Source organism: Dipodomys ordii, unplaced genomic scaffold (genome assembly GCF_000151885.1).
Source record: "Dipodomys ordii isolate 6190 unplaced genomic scaffold, Dord_2.0 Scaffold78, whole genome shotgun sequence".
Taxonomy (NCBI): domain Eukaryota; kingdom Metazoa; phylum Chordata; class Mammalia; order Rodentia; family Heteromyidae; genus Dipodomys; species Dipodomys ordii.
Window position 1 is genome coordinate 7513743 of NW_012267294.1, and position 10200 is coordinate 7523942.

The 10200-nt window shown below is 44.2% G+C and overlaps 1 protein-coding gene across 1 annotated transcript in view; it reads right to left on the minus strand.

Annotated features, from left to right (window-relative positions):
- Tbx15 (T-box 15) overlaps positions 1–9051 on the minus strand; it is a 37285-nt gene extending 28234 nt beyond the window's left edge. Inside the window, exons 1-4 of the mRNA XM_013024677.1 lie at positions 8843–9051; positions 3854–3955; positions 1790–1961; positions 620–787 (exon numbers count right to left, since the gene is read on the minus strand). Of these exons, the coding sequence (XP_012880131.1) occupies positions 620–787; positions 1790–1961; positions 3854–3955; positions 8843–8943 (543 nt within the window). The 5' untranslated portion in view covers positions 8944–9051. The remainder of the gene's footprint in view (positions 1–619; positions 788–1789; positions 1962–3853; positions 3956–8842) is intronic.
- Between the last annotated feature and the right edge of the window lie 1149 nt (positions 9052–10200).

The following is a 10200-nucleotide window of genomic DNA, read 5'->3' on the forward strand; positions in this document are numbered from 1 at the left end:
GAAGGAAGGAAGGAAGGAAGGAAGGAAGGAAGGAAGGAAGGAAGGAAGGAAGGGAGGGAGGGAGGGAGGGAGGGAGGGAGGGAGGGAGGGAGGGAGAAAGGAAAAGGAAGAAAAAGAAGGAAGGAAAGGAAGGAAGGAAAAGAAGGAAGACCTTGTTCAGTGTGTCACTGAAGTATTCCGCTGCATGACCATTATTTGCTTATGTATCTTTCACTCAACTAAATCTCTTCTTTAATTAATGAAAACAATACATTAATCAGTTCTCTTTCTATTGAAACATATTAACTTCACACTAAATACTTAGAAAATGAACATCTTACAGATATAAAAACAGAGCTTATAGATAAGCTAGAGGCAAATTTCGTCTGAAATTGCAAATGAAGTCATGCTCCTTAAGGAGTTTGAGAGGCTCTCAGCTGATTTGCCGCGGCCTGGCAGAGGGATACAGGAGAAAGTTCAGGCACAAAACAAGGTCTAGAGCAGTCCTCAATCCTTTCAAAGGAATTCTGAATTACGAGGCTCACTGAGCAGGACATGGTAGAAGAGATCGTGAATGGAGAGACACGAGGCTGACTTGGGAGCGTGGACGCACAGGATGCTTCCCAAGGTAACCGCTTACCTGCTGGTTCTGATAGGCCGTGACGGTGGTGAACACGGTCTCGGGAAAGTTGAATGTCTTCACCCCCTCTCCCACAGGAACCGGCTTGGTGGGCGAGAGGTCACTGCTGAAGTCCTTCCGGATCACGTGCACTCGGGGCTGGTATTTGTGCATGGAGTGCAGGATGATCTGAAACGAGAAGGAGAGGCTTTGGGTTAGGTCTCCCTGTCTTCTCAAGCTCTCGTGCAACGCGAGTCACCTGGCAACGCATCATCAGAAGAGGACAGGAAGCAGGAAGTCTGCACAGCCATCCATGGTGGGGGAGTGGTGAGTCTTCAGATAGCATTGTGTGGAACCACATACCAGGCTAGCCCTAGCAGGGGTGGTGACGTCGTGCATTTGTTTTAATGCAAAAAAAAAAATGCCAAATGATTGCTTTCGTACCAGCAGGTAATATAAAAGCATTTCTCAGTGCCTCTGCCCTGAGACACATCATTTGCATTTTCAACACGGATCCAGGCTGACTTTAGGTTTTACACACTATTGTTTGTGCTCATTGTTGAGATGATGGACATTTGTTTATGTCACACGAGTGGAATGTGTGTTCTTACTGCCTCCAAATACTGTCATTTTCTCTTGAGGGGAAAAGCAAAAAGGAGTGACAGTCTCATGTCCTTAGTCTCTCCAGTAGAGATACTGTCATTGGGTGACCATTCAGCACATGTTTTATCACCAGAGATAAACTAATAACACTAGTTGCTTGGATTATACCTGCAAAGCCGTTAGATTTCGTCTCCCCCGTTATCAATTCATAAATTTCTTCACCAGTCAGCTCCCACTGTCATTCCCTTCTGTTCCCTTCTAAGTGAGTCTAATAGGCGCTGTGATTTCTTCTGCTTCATCTGCCTTCTGTCTGTCTTGCCCCTGATAAGGCTGTAATTTCTGGTTCAGAAGGACTTTGTTCGATAAACATAAGCTGATATGGAGCAGATGTTTGCTAAATGTTAGGTTGGCAATGAATGAAATATAACTGGAGGGGAGGAAAAAAAAACCCTTTATGCTCACTTACTTAGGAAGACTTCAAGTGACACGGAAATCCTTATTTTATCTATGTGGAAAAGGCCAGGAGCTGGTGAGCACTACAAGAAAAAGGGGGAGAAGGAGGAAGGCAGGGGGGACTGTGGCACTCACATGTCCTTGATCGTCCAATTCGTTGTTGGTCAGCTTGAGTTTGTCAAAGCTGACCACCTGCCTCATCCAGGTGTCTCCGGAAGCCAGAGAATCGGGGTGTATGTACACCCTGGGAGGCACGGGAGAATCTGCATTGCCAGCCACCATCCACTTCGAACTGTGATATACATATCTGGGATAGAAAAGGAGAGAGGAGGATTCAGATTGACTCAGAGAGAGAAGAGAGAAAGAGGCAGGTCCAGGGGACAAGTAGAGCCAGGAATAAGGAGACACAACAAGATGACAAGGATGGGAAGGGGACCGAAGGACACAGAGGCTGTTGGTGGGACCAACAGAAGGGGGAAAGGCAAGCGATGGGGTGGGCTGGGGGTAGGAGGGCAGAGTGGGTTGGGGGAGGGCAGACCGTGGTGAAGATCATGCTGCAGCTCTCCAGAGAACATTCTCACACTCCTTTTCCTTTCTTCTCCCTCTCCTTGCCATGCACCCCCCCACCCAAACCCGCCCCCGCACACCCCAATCCTGAATCCACGTGTCTAGCGAAGGAAAAGGTATTTTACGGCAACCTTTCACCTCCCAAATGCAAACCATATTATCCCTTTGGCCACTTGTTTGGGATCTTGTTCCTTATTAAAAACATCTCCCATATTGTCCTGTAAAAGGTAGCCATGAGCCGTTCTCTGGTTAACTGTTTCTGTGCTGGGAGGCAGAGTTCTGGGGCCTTTCTGAGTTAGTCCAGGCATTCCCAGAAACGCCACCAAATCTTCCCACCGAGGGGGCTTTTTTCTTTGATAAAAATGGTCTGCCCTTCCTCACTGGGCCCGCTGCTCCCCCGAAGAAGCCATGGGAGTGGGTTTTACAGATTTCCCCATGTTCTCAGGGAGCTCAGGGCAGACGCCACAGACTGACACTTCTTTGCTTCCTGGCTCTCCGGGTCACAAGGATCCTAGGTCCTGGCAGCCAGAGGGAGGCACACCGCCTAGATTAGAGGGCCAGGGTCCCTGGATCTTCTAACACAGACCAGTGACTTCCCTCCTAAGTCCTACAGTCCACATCTCACAATGCTCCCAAGCCCTCTCAGCTCCTCACTTCCTGCACCCCATCTGCCAGTTGAAAAGTCACAGGCTTTAAGTTCTCAGATTTTCACTGTTTCAAATCCGAGAAACAACTCACTGATTCCACGGAGATCTCCAGAGATCAAACAAGCCACAACTTTGTCTGACAAGAGAATTGTATAATCCATCCAAGAGATTTAAAGATTCCATCAGCAAGCTGGGTGCCGGTGGCTCACACCTATCATCTTAGCTACTTGTGTGGCTGAGATCTGAGGATCAAGATTCAAAACCAGCCCAAGCAGCTAAGTCCATGAGGCTCTTACCTCTAATTAACCACCCAAAAGCTAGAAGTGGGGATGCGGCTCAAGTGGTAGAGCATTAGCCTTGAGCCAAGTGAGAATCTAAGGCCCTAAGTTTAAGGGCTAGTTAGTATTGGTGCACACATATGCGCGCACACACTCACAAATTCCACTGGCTTTTCATAAATTAAAGGAAAAGTCACTTAGCACACTTTCGGAACCACAAATGAAAGCCCAGATCAATGTTCTTCCTGAGGTTCTCCCAGTTTTCCTGCTGTTCCTGTCCATCATTTCCAGGATCCTATCAGAGGTGTGACTGAGTACTCAGCCCTGGCCCACTTCTCCCTTCCAACTCCAAAGTAACTCCTACCCCATCAGGTAGCCAAATCCTTCCATATGTTACTCACCTCCGTGCTCATTGAATTAATTTCAGGCCCAAGATCCCTTTCATGGTTGCTGCCCTAGAGACACTATGAAACCTTGTTTCGTCCAGAGATGCAAAGAGGATTTTAAGACCCGACTCACTAAGCCACAATTTCCTACATTTACTCACAACTTCCTGCCTGGTGCTCTACCACTGGCCATTAACATACCATCATCCTGGCTCCCTGTACAGTGTACACTGTTAAAATGCTTCATCACACAAGTTTAAATAGTGATCCTGAGGTTGTTAGTGGTGTTGACCAGCCCCCATAGCAGGGTTTTATCCTTACCTGTATCTTTTATTGTCCACGGGTACAATGTCCATCGCGATGTAGTACTGCTGGTGAGGGTCAAGACCAGTAATTTTCACTCGCATGGCAGGAAACATCCTCCTGGGAGGGTGAATAAGGTAGTGAGTGAGGCAGAGGAAGAGGAGTTAGCAGAAGGAAGGCTCAGGGTGTCGAATTAGGTCCTCTGAGCATCTCAAGGTCCAGTGACCTCAACTTCTTTAAGTTGATGGATACTTCTCTTGCTTTGCAAAATATCACTGTAGGATGTGCCGTGGGGCCTTGGGTTGTGAGTTAGCATTTCTTCTTAAGTTTTTCCTGCCAGGTGCCAGTGGCTCACACCTGGAATCCTAGCTACTCAGGAGACTGAGATCTGATAATCACAGTTCAAAGCTAGCCTGGACAGCAAAGTCCAATAGACTCTTCTCCAATGAACTACCAAAAAAAAGCTGGAAGTAAAGGTATGACTCAAGTGGTAGAGCATCAGCTCAGGCCTTGAGTTCAAGTCCCAGTGCTGGCACAGTTTTTTTAAAAACTTATTTGATAATCCATATACTCCAGAAGCTTGTACCATCCCCTGCTTCGGGTATTTAATTCATCTTTTATGCGACACATATGTGTATATGTCAGTATATATGTGCCTGTGTACATTTTCTAGTAGCTATGATCTGAAAGGTTGACTCAATAACACGTTACTCTTATTTGTTACTGCAGATAATAAACTTATCACAGTGATTTTTTAAAATATTTTGGACTGAGTTCTTAATAACCATTCTAAAAATAATCCCAATGAGAAGTTGTTGTTTTATTTACATAGTGAATGTGTTGCCCATCTCCAAAAGAAAGGCCATGAAATGTTGTTTTATTTTTTTCCCTCCCTGTATAAACGTGCAACAATTTCTGTGAGTTCTCAGGCTGTCGATCTATGTGTCAGAGGAAGGGGGGCTGGGGAGACCAAATGGACTGGTGGCCTCCGGGCACTACCTTGTTTTACCACAATGGCTTGTTAAACTTGCCAAAGCGAGTGAGGTCAGGATGTGGCGCTTTACAGCTTCACTCATGACTGAAGACAGGCGAGGGTGGGAACAGCCCCAAAGAAGGATTGAGTTTCAGCAAGTGGAGAATAAGGTTCACCATTCTTCCTTAGCCATCAGAAAGCAGAAAACCTCCAACCTCTTTTACATCAAGCCAGACATTAAAAAAGAACAAGAAAAAGTGCCCAATTCTGTGGATCGCCCTCCTCTATGCTCTAAGGCCCCTGGACACAAAATGCCGCTTTATGTTTAAGCATCTGGGGCTCATTAGGAGAGCTGGGCAGAGCTGGTGCTAATGAGGCCAAGGTCATGGGTTTGATCTACATAGGGCTTAATTGGCTTTGCTCCATTTCATGACCACAGACCATAGGCTGACCTCAGTGTATGGTGGCTAGTGATCTGAGAGCTGTCTGCGCAGGTCATTCATTCGCCACTCTCTTAGGGAAATACAATCCCAAAAGCAATGGTCCCCTGGCAGTGAGTCAGAGACATGACCATATTTTGAGGGGTACAAAGAGGACCATCAACCTCTAATGGGGATATGGCTGATTCTCTTTTGGGGCTGTTGTCAGTACTAGGGTTTAAACTCAGAGCATTGTACTTTCCCAGATCACTTGTTCTACCACCTGAACCATGCCTCCAGCCTGGTTTGTGCTGGTTGTTTTAGAAATGACATGCCTCAGATTTTTCTGCCCAAGCTGGTTTCAAATCATAATTCTCTAGACATTAGCTTTCTGTGTAGTCTAGGTTATAAGCATGAGCCACCAGCATCCAGCTTATCCTTAAATAATTGCAAAAAATAATACACAACTATTTATTTTTCCCTATTCCATTGCTCCACAAAGTCTGATGCTGGCATGTTGTTTTGTATTTCTCTCCCTGACCTCACAAGTTTAATTTAGTCTCATGGTGCACTAATGAAATGTGATGGTTAGCTATCACACACCCACTATGATGAACACTTTGATATGTATTAATTCTTTTTTTAAAAAAATGAAATCTTTGTTCTATACATTTAAATAGAAACCCATAATTCCCTTTAATAACAATGAATTACAATTGCCTTGTCTTATAAGCCTGCATTGTAGTGAAGGAAATTGATTGTTTTGTCTGAGTGACTCCCTGAGGGAGAAGACTTGCTATTTTTAATTTAATAACAATTTTGTCTGGAACAGTTATATACCTTGAGTAAAATGCTACCTGTCTCTTCCCAATGCTCAAGCTCTAAAATTAATGAGCAGTATGACTCTGGATAAATCATTTAGCTCCCAAAGCAAAAGGACTTGATTATTTGTAATGTGCTGACCTGCTTTAAAATTCTACATGTAAATTTTAATTCTCCCAAAAACTTTGCCAAAGATTTTAGGGGGAAAAAACACTTTCATTTTAATACATGAGAATTTACAACATTCTAATGGGAAAAGCCAATTACTCATAGTTCATAAAAGTGTGTTGTGTTTGGTTTTAATTTTATGGGTACAATGTAGGGCAATTCTTTTGTCTCAGAAACCCAAGAATCCCTACCACCGCCTCTGTCCGTGGTACTGATTATGAGATTGTGTTGCTGCATGCAAACACTGAGGATTCAAAACTTGATTGTGTAGACAGTCTTCATTCAGAACCAACAGGATTGGAGTGTGAAGAGAAACAGACGGTAACTGAGAACTTAAAAAAACAAACAAACAAACAAAAAGAACATCGAAAGCTACATAGGGCAAAGTGAAAATGGGAATCCAAATGGAAAATAATGCTGCGTAAGAATGAAAGTGGAGAAGAAACCAGCCAGGCAATGAGAAAGGAGGAATGAAGTTCATCAACAGTAGAACTTCTCCACGTGCTTCTGAGCTGCTCCTGAATCATCTAAGATGGAATCGCAACACCTGAGACAAGTCACAATCGTAGGTTCTAAACTTAAGCAAAGGTTTCCAATTCAACTGATGAGGAAACCAAGTTTATCTGTGCTAGGAAAGAAGTCGCTTTTCTTCAGCCTCTAGAAGAAGTTGTAGGAACAGAGGTGGGCAGAATAAATCATGGAGGAGCAAAACTTTTCAAATGAAAACGTTTTGCTTGAATTGTTTTGTTTTCTTCCAGGCCTTAATGAGGTAAGAGCCCTAAAGCTCAAGTGACAAGAAAGAATCAGCCCTAGAAGATGTTCTCTTTCAAAGTGGCTTTATTTAAGGAGATTACGGGTGGACTGATTTAGTAATGAAATATAAAGAAGGAAGAGGGTTTCAGGAGAAAAGGGAACAGGCCAAAATCTCAGATTTGCTTGCATCCTACTGAGTGGGTAGATGACCCAACAAAAGCATTCTTTCCCCTTTCACGTCCGTATTCATGGAAGTAACCTATGAGCAGTGAGGTAGATCTCTTCCCTTCACACAACTTGTCAGTCTATAGACATTGGCTTTGAAAGCACAAAGAGAATTGTTCAGCTGGTTTTCAATTGACCACTCTTGTATAATCAAAACTATAACCCAAATTTAGTGTCAGGTAAATTGTTTTCATTTTGAACCCAAAAGAGCAAAAACTACAACCATTTCTTAGAAGCGCAGTCATAAATAGTTTTTAAGAGCATGACTTGAGAGCCTCACAGACTGGTGTTGAATTCTGGTGCTACATTTTACTACCCCATGACTAAGTTAGTGACTTAGTCAAGTTAATTAACTATTAGTCTTTGCTCCCTTGTTTGTAGGTAGCATGATTATTATTATCCTGTGATCGCAGGAGTCCTTCACAGGGGTCTTGTAAAGTTAAATGATATTATATATAAAATATTTACTTGGGGCTGGGAAGGTGGCTCAGTGGTAGAGTGTTTGCCTTACATACATGAGGCCCTGGGTTTGATTCCTCAGCACCACATAAGCAGAAAAAGCCAGAAGTGGTGCTGTGGCCCAAGTGGTAGAGTGCTAGCCTTGAGCAAAAGAAGTTCAGGGACAGCACCCAGGCCCAGAGTTCAGCCCCCATGACCGACAAAAATTTACTATATAGATGCTTATATAGTACTTATTATATAGGTTTATGTATAATATATTTATATGCATATTTATTAATATATAATAAAATATATACATGAGTGTCTCACATAGAATAGATACCTGGCAATGGAAACTGAAACCTAGCTATGGAGAATAAAATGATGACAACAAAGAAGTGGTTTATTGAAAACTATTTCAAGAGAAAATGTATTTTAACTTTTTTTTATCATCCTAGTATTTACCTATTTATGTTTTGTATGAGATCCACAAGTATAGGGGTAACACCGGTCCTGGGGCTTGAACTCAGGCCCTGCACGTTCACATGCTTCTTTCACTTAAGGTTGTTGCTCTACCATTGGAGACACATCTCCACCTCTAACATTTGGTTGGTTAAATGGAGATAAGAACCTCATTGACTTTTCTTCCCAGGGCTGGCTTTGAACCTCCATCCTGAGGTTCAGGATCTCAGCTTCCTGAGTAGGCGTGAGCCACCAAGCATATGGCTCACAGTCAACGTGTTATCATAATTTCAAGCCAACAATCAGATATTTGGGCCAAGAAGCAGGTCTCCAAAGCTCACCAAGCCCAATTTTTACTATGTGTCTGGTTGTTCTAGTCATCCTAGAAGACGTAAGCTGTTGACTGGGGAGAACAATTCCTGAGACTGGAGAGGGAAGTTTGGGAACACTTGCTTTGATGATCTATCTTCGGCCTCTTAGGATACCTAGACCCTTTGGGAGTAGCTGAAATATATTTGCAAAAAAAAGAAACTGTGGAGTGGTGGTCATTTAGATTTGAACGCTGGAGGACAGTGGCAAAATCACAATGAACACAAAAAGAAGTCATGGCTGAAATAGGAGAGCAGAAGATGCTACAGCTTCACCAGGATGACCAGAAACCCATGATGCGGAGGAGGCAGGGAAGAACACAGGCTCCGACTACCGTTGATTCTCAGAATTTGGCCATTGCAAGAAGTGTCTTACCTGCCTGCTTTGGTGATAATCATCTCGGTCCCGATATCATGGAACCTCTTCCAGAGATCAGCGCACTGAAGGTCCACCTGGATCTCCTCCATGGATGACATGGCGGCAGGCACGGGTCCGGCAGCTCCAGGGACCAGCTCTGCGTGACCGCCGAATGAGCAGGCAGCGCGCTCCGTGAGCACCTCAGAGTCGGACCCGGTGCTCTGCTCAGAATCTGCAATGCAAGGAGCCAAGCCTGGGGTGAGATGCTGCTGAGTTGCTTATCACCCCTGGCTCTGTAAAGAAGGGGGATTTGGTTAGGTTTCGGGATGGGGAGGAGCATGGTAGCCTGAAGAGAGGTGGACAAAAGGAGAGTTGAGCTGGGAAGCGCCAGAGCACAACACTAAGAGTATTTTATTATATTTTTTTATGGTTTGGGTTTTGTGATTTACGACCTTCTTTTGGGGTTTCGTGTTTCCAACTTGACATCTGGCATTTTAGTAAGTTTCAGCAACAGCTGAAGAAAATTGGCCCAGGACAAGCCGTAATAAAGAGCACTAATGTCACCACCTTGAAGAGAGGGAGGCCAGTCTCGAGATGACAAAATAAATACCAGGTTGGAGGAAAATAGAGATCGCAGGCTCTATCTGGAGATCGAGGTTAGACTGTCGAGTTTATTCATACGATTATTCAACCTGCTCCCTCAGTCCAGACTCTCCTGACCCATCTGTCAGCTATTCTTAAATCCAGCCACTTCCTCTCTGTTCATCCCTGCCCTGGGACATCACACATAATGAAAAGAGGTTTGGGATCTTTAGAAGCTCTTTGTCACGTGTTTGAGTAAATGGTTTTTCCTATGATCCAATCAGGTCATTTGGGATGGAGAGGGGATAAAAATAATCCTCTTTGGGGAGGTAAGACGATAAGCATATGGAAATCGTTACTGGAGAAAGCGATTGAAACAAAGGGAAGAAGGGAGATCAGGAGACACTTTGTTTGGTTTGTGAGTCCCGGGCAAGGAGCGCTGGTCCAAACATGGAGGAGGAATCAGAGTAGCCCAACAGAAAGCGGGCTGCCGGGACAATTGGTCCTTTCCTGAATCTTCCATGCTCCTGATGACCAGGGGGATGAACAACAGGGAAGGAGAAGGATGGGGAAGGCTGGAGTCGGAGAATACGCTGACATGTTTGAAGTTTACATTGGGGAACCTAATGTCAAGAATTGTTAAGTCATAAGATTTTGACAGTTTAGGTTAGCAAGTAGAATCTTTCCAGGTCAAAAGATCCCTTCAGGTCTCGTGATCAAATGGGCTCAATTAGCATTTCCATCTCCTCAATGCTTATCTTTTCTTTGGGTTTGGGGTTGCTCTCTTAGTTTCT